The sequence below is a fragment of the Marmota marmota genome, unplaced genomic scaffold (assembly GCF_001458135.2).
Source record: "Marmota marmota marmota unplaced genomic scaffold, marMar, whole genome shotgun sequence".
In the NCBI taxonomy this organism is placed as follows: Eukaryota; Metazoa; Chordata; class Mammalia; order Rodentia; family Sciuridae; genus Marmota; species Marmota marmota.
In genome coordinates, this window is record NW_026000211.1 from 12,878,764 (window position 1) to 12,894,613 (window position 15,850).

The window sequence follows — 15,850 nt, forward strand, 5'->3', positions numbered from 1 at the left end:
TTTATTTTATTTATTTTGTAGATGGACAGAATGCCTTTATTTTATTTTTATGTGGTTCTGAGAATCGAACCCAGTGCCTGTCACACGTGCGAGGTAGGTGCTCTACCACTGAGCTACAGTCCCAGCCCTCTGAGATGTTTTTAAAAAAAAAAAAAATTTGCAAAGAGGTGAGGATGAACATACTTATGGGCTTGGGTTCTGAAACCAGACATGAGCTTGATAGAATTTTTTAACCAAAGCGTGTTTATTTCTTCATTAGAAAACATAGGTCAAATGAGAATAGCTACTTGTAAAGTCATGAGGAAATCAGAACATGTGTACACAAGTAAACTATGGTATGCCTTCACTATGCTGCACACTTTAAACTATCATTTTAATTAATCTTCATAGCTCTATGAGGTGGCTACTAGTCCTATTTTATAGCTGAAGTAAGCTTAAAGTTTACCAGAAGTTCCACATCTAGTAAGAGATAGAACCAAGAATTTACATCAATAGTAACAGATCCCAAAGCTTTTATTTTCTTCTGCATCTACTATTTTGAGGAACTGTGAAAAAATGTTCCTCTTAAGTCAGGTTCTTTAAATTTTGATTAACTTTTATAATAAGAGTATTTTTGTTTTGAAATAAGATTATAACAAATGTTTGTATGTGAAACATTTGTTCTACTAGGCAGCTTCAACATCAAAAACTTGTAATTTAAAATATATAACCTTTATATTAACTTTAAAAAAAGCCATTTCAGGAAATTAACAAAATAACCTAATCAGATGTATTTCAGAAATGTATTTATTCTTTCTAGTTTCTGGCTCACTTTTTTGGTAAGCACTGTCTCACAAAATGTACATTCCAAGACTAAGGAAAGTGAGCAATTAAAAGTGCTTTAAAAATACATTCATGTTATTGCTCCCCACAATGTATGAATGGTAACTCATTTATATAACACAGATTTTTGCTCTGTTATCCAATGAAACATCCTCAAAAATGAATCATTTTTAAAATGTTATCTGATAAAATTAAAATGTCCCTGATTATTTTCCTAATTCAATACAGCTGACCCATAAACAGTCATTTCTTGTCTCTGTACATTTTCACAGTGACTGCTCAATATGCAGCACCTAATAACAGCATCTAGGAAGCCAGAAGGCCACAAAGATAATCAAATATCTTAGGCCACAGTTTGAAGAAAACAGAATATGCCATAATAGATTAATATCATCAGAATCACCCAAGACAGGTAAAATTCTACTTCATTACTAAGAGATGTAATTCAGTTAAACATGATCATTAAACTGAACATGGTATCAATTTTCAGTATTTTTCTAAGATTTGAAAATTGTAGCTTCCCTGTTCGTAAAAAGTTGTATATCACTTTAAAAATCACTGGGTTGTAATTTACTATGACTAACAGTGGGAAGCCTATTGTAAGACTTGGTTCTGACCTAAAGGAGAAAAAAAAAACACAACTTCTTGAAAAGGTAAAATAGCTTAAAGCATTTAATATCTAAACAAATCAATCTGTTAATAGTAGTCACAAAATATGCTTAATATAGAAACCCACATTTATGTCTTTAAGAAAAAGTGTAAATTGTATTTTACCTCAAAACATAAATTAACCCGCTTAAAGAATCAGCAGCGGTCAAAATCATGGTGAATTTTAAACAACTTCAGAATAAAATAACAATAAGTACATTATACTGCTTTATATCTAAAAAATGCTTACAATTTCTCATAAAAATAGTCTGAGGCAACTATTTTTTCTTTTATTCTCTTACAGACATGTTCAACACTATGGGCAACATTCTTAAAACCTTAAGTTTCACAGACTTTCAGACATTCAAATACTGTGGTCCCCTTTTCTTTGATGTGGCTTATTCAGCTAAAAATAAAAGCATGGTAGACAACTTAATACATTTTCACCAAATTTAAAGTAGTACAAAAATTTTAAGACTCTACAGAACTACACATCGTACCTAATACATCATTAAAAATAGAAGACAGTATTTTCTTCAGCAAATAAAACAGCATACTGGTATGCTGTTAATGCATACCTTTTTAATATGTACTGTCATTCATAAATTACTTACAACTTCTACTTATGTGAAGAGAATTAGAATGTAAATTTTTCTGCAAAACTGGAAAAAAGCAATACAAAATTTGTGAAAGCCTGTTTTATATTGTACAAAAGTAAGCCAGTTTTCTCTTCAAATACCAGATACTGTATGCAGTGATATTTTGGACATATTATAGATTATAGTAATTCTTGAGGATGTTTTAAAGCTGGAGGTAAGTTTACAGGTCTTGATTCTTCATCAAGGAGTACTAGATCTTCTATCTCACTGCCTCTGTATTTCCTTTTACATATTTTTACCACCACCTTTTTCTTAAGAAATAACTTCAATGCTTCTCTTGATGCAACTGCTTTTGCATTTTCTTTGCTTTTTCCACAGCCAGTGCCCAAGTACACCGACTTGCACCTCAATTCACAAACAATACTTTCTTGAGAGCTCTTATTTTGAGGCAGATCTGCCAGTTCTTTTAGTGGGACAAAAAACACATCCAGTGTTGCTTTCAGAGCCTCAATAGCTGCATTTAGGAGCTCTCCATGATTCACATTGGGACTAAAGCCACCAACAGCTACTAATTTCCATGCCACTGTTTTATACAGTCTATTGAAGAAAGGTTGCTTCTGTTTCACATCTTCATTGGTTAATTTGCAACAAGAGAACTTGATAGAACTCTCACTTGACTGTGAAGTACTTTTAGAAGGCAACTGTGAGGTGCTACTCTGAGAACTACTCTTAGAAGCTAGCTGGGACACACTTGCTAAGGAAGTACTTTTGGAAACCATAGATCCACTGGTCTGGGAGCTGCTCTTGGAAGCTAACAGTGATGCAGCTACCTGGGAAGTGCTTTTGGAAGTGAGCAGTGATGTATTTGTTGAGCTGCTCTTGGGAGTTAGTAATGATGTGCCTGATGAGGAACTGTTTTTAGAAACTGATGATGAAACACTTGCCTCTGAACTAGTTTTGGAAGTTAACCCACTTGAAGCTGTCTCTGAACTAGGTTTAGAAGACAATAATGGCAACTCTACTTCTGAGCTTCCAGAAGTACCCAACAAGGGCACCTCAATCTCTGAGCTGCTCTGAGAAGCAGAGACTGAAGAACCTTCCAAAGCACTCTTTTTAGGTGAGCCACTTTGTTGTCTGGAATCAGTGGACTGGGTCACGTGACTATTCACACTGGATTTCAACAACGAAGAAACAAATGATGCTGAACCATGCTTATCTGGAGCTTCTGATTCAGAAGCTTTTCCAGATCCTGCCATTGTTACCTGAGAGGAAATGCTGCTGCTGCTTTGGCTGGAAACAGATCGATCTCCCTCACTCATAGAGCTATTCTGACCAGAGATGCCAGAGCTCCGAGTGGAGTTTCCACTACTCTCTGATTTGGTGGATGACCCCGAACATGTAGAACTGTTTTCTGGCTGAGCAGATGTACGTTCTGTTTTGGCAGAAATTTTTGCAAGATCTCGCTCAACTGCAGAGTTGTTTTTTCCTTCTATGATTCGTTTTTTGGATAGCTCTTCTACCCCTTCTAAAAAGAAGGAAAACACAGATATTTAACTAGAAAATACATCATATATATCAGCTGACAAGACAAATATTCAATTATATAAAGGCACAACGTAAAAATATTTCAGAACTAGTAGTTCCTTTAAAAAGTGTGAAATTAACTTCTTAAAACAGTGTTGAATAACCATTAATTTCTAATATTAAAAATATTAACAGCATCAGACAACATGGGACACTTCAAACTCTACAGCAAAATAAACTATCAAATTCAGAGCCTAAAACACACAGACATATAATTTAGGTTAACATTCCAATTTAATAACATTATATAAATTCTAACTTGTTAAAAAAATTAGTAATGACAATTCCTAATTATATCAAACTTATTTTCTAAACTCCTATGTATGTTCACATCTATGATCTGCTAACCATTGCTACTCGATATCCCTCTTTTCTTCACCTTGGCAACCAGTTCGTCTCTTGTTGTATGGATTGGAGCATCTGTCACTTTGATGCCTTCAGCCATACTAAGAATTTTATCCATAACTTTTTGAGGGTACCTGAAAAAGAAAGAAAAGTCACTTTTAAAAAGTGTTTTTCTTTAAACTACTACTTGTGGTGTGCAGAAGGAAAAAAAAAGCCACAGGAACTGCATTTCCTGGTTGCAATCAAGAAAGTGTACCAACCGACAAGAACTTTTAGTTTCCTGGAAGCCCATAAACAAATGCCTTAGGATCTGGTAGGCGGATCTCTCCTCACTAACCTTTAAACCTAGCTTTTAACTACAAGAGCGCTGTCAGCTTTACACTAACAACCCCACCGACAGTCCCCCATACAACGGGGACACCCACAGACTGTTAATTGTGTCCGCGGTTCGCGGAGACGCCCTTCTCACCCTTAGAGGGCAGCGGTCCCGTGAATTCCCGCGCTTCACAACTTCCCCTCCCCACCGAGGTCGTACTACGAAGGGCTCAAGATCCCGGGTCCCAGGTCCCAGTTCGGAGGCGGGAGAGAAAACCGAAAGCCGGTCAGGGACGCTTCCTTACTCACCGGCACCCAAGGAAGACGTGGTTTGCCCAGGCCATGGAAAAGGAGATGAGCTGCTGCAGCTGCCGACTGCGGGTCCCGCTCTCGGCTTCGGCAGCTTCGTCCGGGTTAGCGGAAGCAGCGCCACCCGCGGGGGCCAGGTCCCCGGCGTTGCGGAGCAAAAACTCCCGGCGGTGGCGCCAGTGTTTGTCAGTCTCGCCCTCGCAGCGCAGCGCCTCCACCCAGGCGGCCACCCGCGGGTTCTGGCTCAGGTACTCCGACACCTCCTGCGCCATGTTGGGCCTGCAGGACGCGGAGGGCACCAGCAGACGCTGCACCGGGTAAGAGACAGGGTGCGCAGGGGCGAACGGCCCTGTCACTGCGGCCTGCACCGGCTGCCCTCCAGAGAACGCCCCTCAGGAGGCCCACACACCAAACAACAGCGTCCAGAGCAGCTGAACCGCCCACTTCCGCCTGCCGCCGGCTCCTTCCCTTTTATAACCTCGCCGCCGCCGCGCGCTCGCGCGTCCTTCCGGTGCGAGCCGGCTCTCCCAGGACGCTTTGCGGCGTCTGGGCCGCGGCGACGCAGCGGCCGCGCCAAGCCGCTCTGGGGCAGTCCGCCGGGGGAAGGGAGGGAGACAGGAGGAGGGCGCTTGGCGCCTCCCGCCCTGCGAGGGAGGGCCGCTAGTGGGGTTCGCCCGGGGCGTCCCGAACCTCGGCGGAAACCCGTGCGTTCTGGCTTCGCTTTATGACGCCGCACGCTCCGTCAGCCCCCTCCCAGTCCGGTGCGGCGCCTATAGTGGAGGCGAGTGTGTGCGTCGAGCCGCCTGGTCGGCGGGGCTGACTGGCAGGCGGGCCGAGCCCTGGAGACCCGGGTCTCCTCGCCTTGGAGACCTGGGTCTCCGCCCCCAGGACGCTGACTACTGAGCGCAACCAAAATAAACAAAAGCTTGCTCCGGGTTTGTTTTGCTGCGGGAAAACAGCTGCTGGCACAGTTTTGAATGTAGATAGGCGAGGCATTCTGAGGCCGAGTCTCTGATGGCGTTTAGGAATGGGGGAGTGCCTTTTAGATAGTAATACTAAACGTAACGAAGTTAAACGATTTATCCAGTTGGGTAGAGCTGAGGGGGTGCAGTCTTGGAAGCTAGTCCTTGCTGGCAGGCACCGGGGTTGGTTTCCGCAGTTTCTTGTTCAGTGGTTCAGCGTAGACAATACCTCCTTCCTCTCCCTTTCGTTTTTGGTCAGTAACGTAACAGAACGCACCAACAACGTTTTGTACTGTAGCACTTCCTTAAATTTAACAATTTTAACTCCCAACTACACAAATAGCCAATGGCCGGTACCGCTCCAAACCTCTTCCCCTCCTTGAGGTATCTCCCCCGCCCCCCCCCCCCTACTTTTTCCTGTCTACAGTATTTGCAGTTAAAACATACACTTTACTGTAGGCTTGCTTATTTTTAACGTTTATCCAGGTATATGTGTACTCTAAGATTAAAATTAATAATCTTTAAAATCATACATAGTGATAAATTGTGGAATTTAAATTTTCCTTTAATGTGAACTTTGTGGACAATAAGAATAATCAAATAGAAAAGGTCATGTTAGCTAAAATCCGATAAGATCAACAAAAAAGTTACATAATTTATATACATGTTGAGCCAATCAAAACCCAGATAGTGTATGAAAATAATATTGTCTACTTTCCTGCCATTCCGTGGGTTGGAAAGAAAATGTAACAACTGGCACAAAGAAATTTTGAAGCTTGGGATTCGGGCACAAAGAAATTTTGAAGCTTGGGATTTTGCTTTTAGTTTTGCTATTTAGTCTTTGTTACGGTTGCTGAAAATTCAGAGGGAAAAGATGTGCAGAAATCTGGCTATTTAAAAGATGTAGAATTTCATATTCTTTCATGAATTCTTTAGTAAGGAACTCACCGACAATTAAAATAATCTGTGAATACATACCTAGATGATACTGGTGAATTTTAAACCAATAATTTTTTTTCTTACTGCCTTGAAGGGAGAGCAAATTAGAATCTAAATTTCAAGATAATTTTTAAGGTTGTAATAAAAGCAATATAGTCTGAAAGCTATACTTCTTACTTGCAAACCTGAGTATTTGACAAAACATAGGTGTATTTTTCCTTTGATTCTTAAAAAGTTGACATAAAGATTGAGAAGAATATATACATAACAAAAAAAGTCTGGACTGGGGAAGAGTTTCAGAGAGAAGGTGAGAGGAGAACATAGGTAATAACTCGGAAAATTAAGGAGAATGTAGGATAAAATGGGGGGGAGTTTTGGATGATATAAATTGCTAGATTGATTTTGAGGTCTAACAGCAGGACTTGGCTCTGCCATAACCTCTGGAAGAAGAAAACTCCCTTGGCACTCTTAAATCAGCAGGGATTAGCCTTAAGAAGAGGAGAAATGAACACAGAGGGCCTTTTACAGCTTTGATAACTGACCACACTACTCCCTCCTCTGCCTTAACACAGGCACATGCACCTTGGTGCACACACCTGGAGGAAATCCAAAACTTTTCCCGAAAAGTGTTGAATGGTGAAGTGCCTGCCAGGCACCAAGGTCCAAGGTGATGTTAGGCTGTGAGTGGACAAAGGATGAAGCTGTCAGTTGTCACCGACCCGACCAGCCGACTGGGGGGGGGGCGTGCCTCTTTTGGTACCAGGGATTGAACCCAGAGGCACTTAACCACTGAGCCACATTTCCAGCCCTTTTTATTTTGAGTTTGGGTCTCACTAAGATGCTTTAGGGCCTCGCTAAATTGCTGAGACTGGCTTTGAATTTGCAATCCTCCTGACTCAGCCTCTCTAGCTGCTGGGATTGCAGGTGAGAACCATTGCAACCAGCCAGCAGTTAGTTCTCAATAAGACATCCAGTCAAGCCAGGGTGATGGATGATGCACACCTGTAATCCAGTGACTCTGCTCAAGAGGCTGAGGAGGCTGAGGCAGGAGGCACGCAGGTTCAAAGCCAGCCTCAGCAACTTAGGCCCTAAGCAATAATGTAGAAAGACCCTGTCTCAAAATAAAATAAAAAATAAAAAGGGCTGAGGATTGCTCAGTAATTAAGCACCCCAGTACCAAAAAAAATCTCAGATCATTGAGGTTCAGATGGGCCAAATCAATAGAGGAAACCTCTGACAAATGTTCTAGAAGTGATCAGTAAAAGTGCCTTGCTTGTGTTGGGAGATCAAACAATTCCACTATCAGCAGAAGAAAGCACAGAAAATGCTAGGATAATACCTATGCCTCTATTCCACTGTTGCCCCACTAGGCACCTATCAGAAGAGAAAAGGAAGAGAGAGAATCCCAGCCAACTGAGAAAAATCTGCTTCCACTGTCCCAACTAAGTTTCAAACAAGTGGCTGAATTCTCTTCATTTCACAAGATTAAGTTTTCTACTATAATTGGAAGCACATTCATAGGCAGCTGCTATATCATATCTCTGAAGAAATCCATTATAAATTCCAGTGGGAAGCTGGCCTTTCTGCAGAAAGGAAAAACCTAGAGGTTTGAAGCATGGAAGCACTTGGTATGAAGGTCTGCATATGGAGTGCGGAGCGAACACTCCCATCAGTGTCATGGCTGAGGTTCTGGCTTGGTTTAAGAACACTTCAAAATGAAGGGAAAACTTATACACAAATGATGTGCAATGATGTGTGAAGTCACAAGGAAGCTGAATCACAGTGATAAGGTGTGTTGTCCTGAAACACAAAGCAAGGGAATGTTTTAAGAAGAAAGTATGCCCTGAGTTAGAAACTGTGCAGAAATCAAGTAAGAGGAAGGTTGGTATTAATAGTTGGGTTTAGAGATTGGAGCCATTGGTGAGATGAGCAAAAGCATTTTTTAAAAATATTTTTTTTTAGTTGTCAATGGACCTTTAATTTTATTTATATGTGGTGCTGAGAATCAAACCCAGCACCTCACACATGCTAGGGAAGTGCTCTACCCACTGAGCCACAACTCCAACTCCAGCATTTTTGCTAGAGTGCTGGAGGCAAATTCTATATTGGAGCTCAAGAGAAGGAAGTGGAGACTTTTCACTATGAAGAGTAGAGGAGAGAGGAAAACTGGAGAAGTTCATGGGGTCAATCAAGGCTGCTTTGAATTTAAGGTGTGAGTAGCTTGAATATGTGCAAATGCTGGTTGGTAGACCTAACAGAGAGGAAGAGTTTGAATATCTTAGAGTAAAAGACAGTAACAATTTCTGAAGAAGTAAGAGGGGCTTGGATCCAATTCACAGATGGTAGGTAAACAGACACTCCTTCATTTTGAAAGAAAAAGAAGGTGTTTCTAAGTTTACAGGTGGGAAGTTGAGATGAAGTCCATCTGATGAAGTAAAGAGTGCTTGCAATGGACATTTCAGAGAGCAGAGGACAAGCTTCCTAGAAAAACATAGCTCAATAACCGCTGACTTTTAAAAAAAATTTATGAAGTGCATATGTATGCAAAAATTAAAGTTTAAAAAGAATAAAAGATAAAATTAAAGTAGAAATCTTCCCTCTTTTACCCCTGGTCCCACTCTGCAGAGATGAACATTAATGCCAATTTCTGTATTTGTCTGGATGGTTATTTTCATAAATTAAAATTATATGCTTATATTTGCATTTCTTGGTTTTTCATGTTTAAAAGCAGTAATTTTATTCCGGAATGGAAGCATGACAAATTCCTATCTTTTGTCCCACCCCTTCTTTCTCCCAGTTTTCATTAGCTGTATTTTTGTGACTCTCCTGTTGGCCACCTTTCATAAATTCAAATATTATACTTCTTCTTTACTTTCTTCATCTATCAATTTTTGACAATCAACTCTGATTCCCACATCATATAAGAAAATTCTAGAGGAAAGACCATGTTTTAGGTGTTTAGATTTAAAAAAAAAAATGCCTTTAAGGGCTGGGGCTGTAGTTCAGTTCAGTGGCAAAGCACTTGCCTAGCATACGTGAGGCACTAAGTTTGATCCTCAGCACCACATAAAAATTAACAAATAAAATAAAGGCATTCTGTCCATCTACAGCTACAAAAGAAATTTTTAAAAAATAATTATGCCTTTAACATAAAATTGAATCCCAAGTGGTAAATTGGCAGCAGATAGAGAATTCTAAAGGAACCCTACTCACTTGTAGGGTTTATGCCATTCTGGTTTTACTTTCCGCCTTAACACTAACACATATTAATAAATGTTTACTGCTTTGGGGATGAAGTGAGACTGTAGTTACACTTTTTTTTTTAAGAGAGAGAATTTTTTTATTTTTTGGCTGACACAACATCCTTGTTTGTATGTGGTGCTGAGGATCGAACCCGGGCCGCATGCATGCCAGGCGAGCGTGCTACCGCTTGAGCCATATCCCCAGCCCTGTAGTTACACTCTTCATGGATGTTATTTTCTTTATTTTTCCTGTGGAGATCAGTTTTTTCCTTTTTTTCTTTTTTTTTTAAATGGGGGTTAGTTTTTAAAATCAGCATGTATATGAGTCAGATATGATGTGTTTCCGATCTGCCTTCTTTTCCTGTGGCATAGGAATCAAACTCAATTCATTGATGTATTTATTTTTATTTTTGAATCAACACATAAAAATTATACATACTTATGAGGCTGACCTCAATTTTAGAAAGGCCCTTTGGGCATCTCAAAGCACTATGTACTTTCTCCACAGGTCCACACATTGTAATTTGGTTACCTTAAATTACAAGTAACAAAAAAAAAATTATGGTTTAAATGGCTTCTGCTTTCACAAAAAGAGAATTCGTTGGCTGTGTTATTAATAATTGAGAGAGTAGACTGTAGGATCCAGGTAATGGATATACGAGGAAGTCTATTTCTCTTTTCATCTGCAGACCTTGCTTTCTCTGGGTTAGCTCTTGGCAAGCTCTTCCTACATCATGGCAAAATTTTAGAGTGTGCATCTGCTATAGCTCAGCAATCTCAATATAAAGAGCTTTTCATCAGGCACAGTGGTGTGCACCTGTAATCCCAGTGGCCCAGGAGGCTGAGGCAGGAGGATCACAACTTTGGGTAAGATCTTACCCAAAGTTATGATCTGGGTAAGATCACTATCAGGCAAGAAAAGTAACAAACTGAGTTTTTGAGGAATTTATAATTGAGGAAATGGACATAAAAACAAAAGCAATATGAAAAAAAGAATCAACAAATACCAGAAAAAAATTCTAAAGAAAGGATGGTAGTAGGGACTGGGCTTGTGGCTTAGCAGGACAGCACTTGCCTAGCATGTACAAGGGCCTGGGTTTGATCCTCAGCACCACATAAAAAAAATAAATAAATAAAATAAAGGTATTGTGTCCAACTACAACTAAAAAATAAATATTAAAAAAAAAGAAAGGATGGTAGTAAACAGTGTCAAATGATGTAAGACAGTTCTGTGGGCAGAGGCACTATTGCCAGGTGACTTTCTTGCCTCCACATTTTAGTCAAAGTGATAGATTTTTATAGCAATTCTTATATTACTTTTTATAGTCCTACACTGAGCCTTACTGAAAATAAAATCATTTTTTTTAGTCTTCATGTTCCTCCTAATGCCTCCAAGATGAGGTATTATTATATTTTATTTTCCATTCCTCTGTGAAACTCTATACCACTGTCTTATTCCAGAATATAGATAATTTAAATCTAGGAGGGAGATATATATTGAGATCAGAGAAGAGATAATGTTCGAAGAAATGCAGTTCAAATTTTCATAAAATAATGAACTTAACCCTGACTCTTCAGAATCGTGAAAGTCAACCCTAGAAGAGGACCTTAGATACTGCATTTATTTTTTAGATGAGGAGACCAAGCCTTGATGTGGTTAAGTGATTGCTAAGATCAAATAATTGGCTAATGACCAGAGCAAGAATGAGAAACCAAAGAACATAGATTTACTGACTTCTGATCTAGGACTTTGTCTCCTTTCACATATTGCTCTTTGGTGAAATTTAGTTAGTGGTTAGTTTTGATGAACTCATAAGGCTTGGTGACAGCAAAATAAATAGGAACTGAACTGGGTGAGGGAGCATACACCTGTAATCCCAGTGGCTCTGCTCAGAAGTCTGAGGCAGGAGGCTTGCAAGTTCAAAATCAGCTTTAGCAATTTAACAAGGCTCTAAGCAATTTAGCAAGGCTCTGTCTCAAAATAAAACATAAAAATGGCTGTGGATGTGGCTCAGTGGTTTAGCACCCCTGGGTTCAATCCCTAGTACGAAAAAAAGAAAAAGAAATAAGAACTGATGTAATACTGAAGTCCAGGCACTTTGGGTTATAATAACAGGGTTGGGTGCAGCTCAGTGTAGAGTGCTTGCCTAGCATGCTCAAGGTCCTCAGTTGTATCCCCAGCAGCACACACACACAAAATATTACAACAGCAGTAATCCACTATTGGGACACTTAGAGATTTGGAGCAGGAAGAATAAGAAAGGTGTGCTGCTTTGTACCTAGGGCTCCAATACCTGTGATTGCCTTGAAAATGTGAGCGGCATGTTAGACAGGAATGTTCTGGAGACTTCTAGGGAGCCAAATGAAAGGACCGTGTGTCAATTAACCTAGTGGTTATGAACATCATTTTAGCAGTCAGACATTCCTAGGTTTGAATTCTAGCTCTACTATTTGCCCCCACTGTGGCATGAGGCAAATTATCTACCATCTCTGAAGTCTTCATTTTCTTGGGAGTAAAATGGTGATATGGGTACCTATGAATTGTAAAAAGTAAACATCATGTCTACAAAAGTACAGATCTTATATTCAATAAAGAACTTTAGAATCCTGTTTTAGGTTTTAATTGGCAACATTGGTGCAGTTGTAATAATGTTACTGTTTTTCTATAATTGAATTTCTATTTTACTTTAAGTTCCTATCCTACCAAATGATGGCAACAATTTCACTCAGCTCAGGGTTTTGCTCTCTTCTCTATGAACTTGAGTGTCCACTGCAGGGAGCTTACATAGTGTTGAGGCATAGGGCCAGGGGCGAGGGTCAAGATGAGGCATCCCCTGAGATATCCATCTTTCCCATACTGTTTTAGCTTGTGCTGCATCCTCCTCATCTCTATAGAGGAGCCTCAGCAGGTCAAGGGCCTCTCCTGGCTGATCTCATGCCTCTCCCAGGCCCAGGTAAGCATCCCATTGCACCCTGCATCATGCTGGGATGTCAGGTGCTCTGTGGGACTATCTCAGTCCAATAGCTTAGACAGGCCATGCAGTTGTTTCTAGTATTGCTCCATGCTAGGGGAGAGAGATGCTCTGAATGTGGTTGCAACCCCTTTGGATTCTTTTTTTTTTTTTTTTGGAGGTACCAGGGATTGAACCCAGGGCTGCTTAACCACTGAGCTCCATACCCAGCCCTTTTTATGTTTTTTGTTTGTTTTGTTTTTGAGACAGGGCCTCGTTAAGTTGCTCAGGGCTTTGGTAAGTTGCTGAGCTGGCCTTGAACTTGCCATCTTCCTGCCTCAGGTTCCTGAGTTGCTGGGATTACAGGCATGAACCACCACCCCTGGCTCACCTGCTTCTTTATTCTTCCAAATCTATTGTTAATTTGCCCTGTCTGGACCTTGACCTGTAGAAGTCAAATCTTTGTCTCTTTGGTCTTTTGCAATCTGCCGAATCTTGCAAGAAGCAGTGTCCACAGAACATCTCACATCTTAAACACTAGTCAGAAGTTATAAAGAATAGAGCTGCTTCCGGAATTGCTTGAAGTAAATGGAGGAAAGGATCATCTCCAGCTATGTCTATCAAAGCCCCCTCAGATGTTAATACTGGAGACTAATTTTAATTTTTAATAAGCAATTTCTTTAACTTCATAAAATAAGTAGAGTAGGCTTGTAGAAAATGTGCAAGTTATTAAAGCATATCTGGGTCAGAGGAGTCATTCCTTCATTCTGGCAAGTATCTGTGAACTCCCCGCCAAGGGCCATGTGGATGAGGCCAATGTTAAGAAGTGTAATGAGGGTGGGGGAGAAAAGTGTTCAGAAGTAGTCTAAACAGGAAGAACTGCACTGAAAACCATGGATGGGCTACCAAAGAAAGCATTTTTAAAAAATCTCATCTCTTCGCCTTCTATGCATCTGTGGTTGAATAGGGATGAGTTTTTTAAAACCTCAATTAATTTTAAAGAAGGAAACAAAGTGAGTGTTTTTCTTCTCACCAGGGAAGGCAATTTTGATGTTAAACACCTCATTGATAGTGGTAATACTATGCAGTTAATTTTAAAGATGGGACAAAAGAAGTGTTTTCATTCTCACCAGGGAAGGCAGTTTTAAACACCTCATTGAGGGTAGTACTGCGCCTCATCTGGGACTTGATAATACCTCCTCTTGACAAGACAATACTGAAAACACAGGGTGAAACCCACCAGCACTTGGACGCGTTGTCACCCCCACCTACTAGCAAGGGCACATTTTCTCTGTTTCCTGGATGGAGTGTTAGAGTGCAGTGCAATCCAATTATTTTTACAATGCCAAGTCCCATGGAAATGAATGCAGGAGCTTACTCCATTGATTTCAGTGGTGAAATTGATTCCGCAGGGCTTTGACAGAATGCAGGGGTGGGGGGTTGTGTTTCTATTCACATGTATTTATTTTTTGCAAGCTAGAGCATTACAGGATGAGAATGTCCTATTTATTGCTGCCATCTAAAACAAGAATTAGTAAATAAGGAAAGAATAGTTATATTTTCTCCGTGGTCATGAATTTGTCCATTATGGGGCAGGGGCAATCTGATGGCACTTTTCAGCAAGCAAGAGGAATCAGATGTTTATTTGAAGACTTCAGCTTGGAATCAAGAGTGAAGCTTGCTGTGTTTGGATGGTCCCGCTGCTACAGGTGGGCACCACCCTGGCCTCAGGGGCTCTGGATCACAGGATTCTGGACCTAGTATTATTTTCGGTTGTCTTGAAAGACAGAGATCATAAATGCATTATTGGTTCAGAGAGAAAGTATCTAGTATATTCATAAGAAACTATTAAAAAAACTGTCACTTGAAGCAAATGACTTGGTTTCCCTTTGCTATAAAAAATACTTGAGATAATCCACTTATTCAAAGAAAAGAATTGTTTTGATTCACCGTTTTGGAGGTTTAGGTCCAAAATTGGTTGGTCTCATTGCTTTGGGCCCATGATGAGATAGCACAGCATGGTAGGAGTATGTAGTAGGAGCAAACACACTCACCTCATGGTCAGGAAACAAAAGAGAAAGAGAGGAAGAAACAGGGTCCCATAATCCACCTCAGGGGCCTACCCTCCAAATGACTAATGAAGAAGTTTTCACCATTTCCTGGCAATACCTCCTTGGGGACCCAGCTTTCAATTTATGGGTCCTTGGGGGAACATTTGAGATCCAAACTATAGTGTCCACAGTACAAACTGATTTATAGTTAAACTCATTTTGGAAATTTACAATTCCTAAGAAGGCAAGGAGGTAAGAGAATACACACCTGTATATACCACCATGCAAAGGGACTTGACAGCCCCCCAGCAGCACATCCCTTAGGAGTGACAGTGGTCACCCGATGTGTAACTCCCTCCCCTGAGCAGTCTGCCACAAAGAACAGCTCAGTCCTGAGATTCCAGAAGAGTCAGCCACATGAGCCCTGGGGAGAGCTGAGGGTAGCCTGGGAACTGTATTGTAGTCTTTTTTCTTTGAGGTTTTTACATTCAGAGATTCAACTTCATTCTTACCCAAGTAGTCTTAAGACTTTCTATAAGTGAAAAGTGGGTTTTGAATATATTAAGGGAAATTTTTTATAAAGGAAACATGATAAAGCAATAAGATGATGCTGGCCAAGTGCTCTGATAGTGAAATCCTTAAAAAATAACAGCTCTCTAGAAATATAAAGTATATTATTTTATTTTGTTCCAGAATAGTATAGATATTACATTAGCTTTTACAATATTAGGCCATTTTTTCTCTGGGTATAGCACTATCTCTCCCCAAACAGCTAAGGATGAGCTTCAATAACTTCAAATGTTAATATAATTTTTCTATGAACTCTGTCACATTACTGTCTACAGAATCTGCTCTTGGATGCTTTAGTTTTCCTCAGGGGAAGTGAGAGACTTTCATTCCTTCTTTGTGGTTTCCCAGCTCTAGGGAATCAGAGGGAAGTTTCTGATTGCTGTAGGCTTCAGTTCTTTATTAGCTCCAAGTCAATCTGCTTAATACTTCTTTGAAGTCAAGAAACCCTGCCAGGGCCCCAACCGTATATTCTGCTTGGCAGCAGGGGGAAGGAGATGGACGTCCTTGAAGGCT

At 40.4% G+C, this 15,850-nt stretch overlaps 1 protein-coding gene across 2 annotated transcripts; it reads right to left on the bottom strand.

The window, feature by feature from the left end:
* Nucleotides 1-222: 222 nt before the first annotated feature.
* Nucleotides 223-5,333, bottom strand: LOC107142687 (CDKN2A interacting protein). 2 transcript variants are annotated; one of them, XM_015486179.2, is made up of 3 exons: nt 4,623-5,333; nt 4,002-4,132; nt 223-3,594 (listed from the first exon to the last, which is right to left on the bottom strand). In XM_015486179.2, exons 1-3 carry the CDS (start codon nt 4,892-4,894, stop codon nt 2,249-2,251), a joined length of 1,749 nt encoding a protein of 582 aa, XP_015341665.1. In that variant the 5' UTR covers nt 4,895-5,333; the 3' UTR covers nt 223-2,248. The 2 variants fall into 2 exon arrangements, with proteins under 2 accessions (XP_015341665.1, XP_015341666.1); XM_015486180.2 differs by having other exon boundaries at nt 4,033-4,132; nt 4,623-5,331.
* Nucleotides 5,334-15,850: the final 10,517 nt, after the last annotated feature.

Coding starts and splice junctions, on each gene's coding strand:
- LOC107142687 (XM_015486179.2), bottom strand. CDS start 4,894: ATGGCGCAGGAGGTGTCGGAGTACCTGAGCCAGAACCCGCGGGTGGCC. Junction 4,133..4,622: donor CACGTCTTCCTTGGGTGCCG/GTGAGTAAGGAA, acceptor TTTCTTTTTCAG/GTACCCTCAAAAAGTTATGG. Junction 3,595..4,001: donor AGGGATATCGAGTAGCAATG/GTTAGCAGATCA, acceptor CCTTCTTTTTAG/AAGGGGTAGAAGAGCTATCC.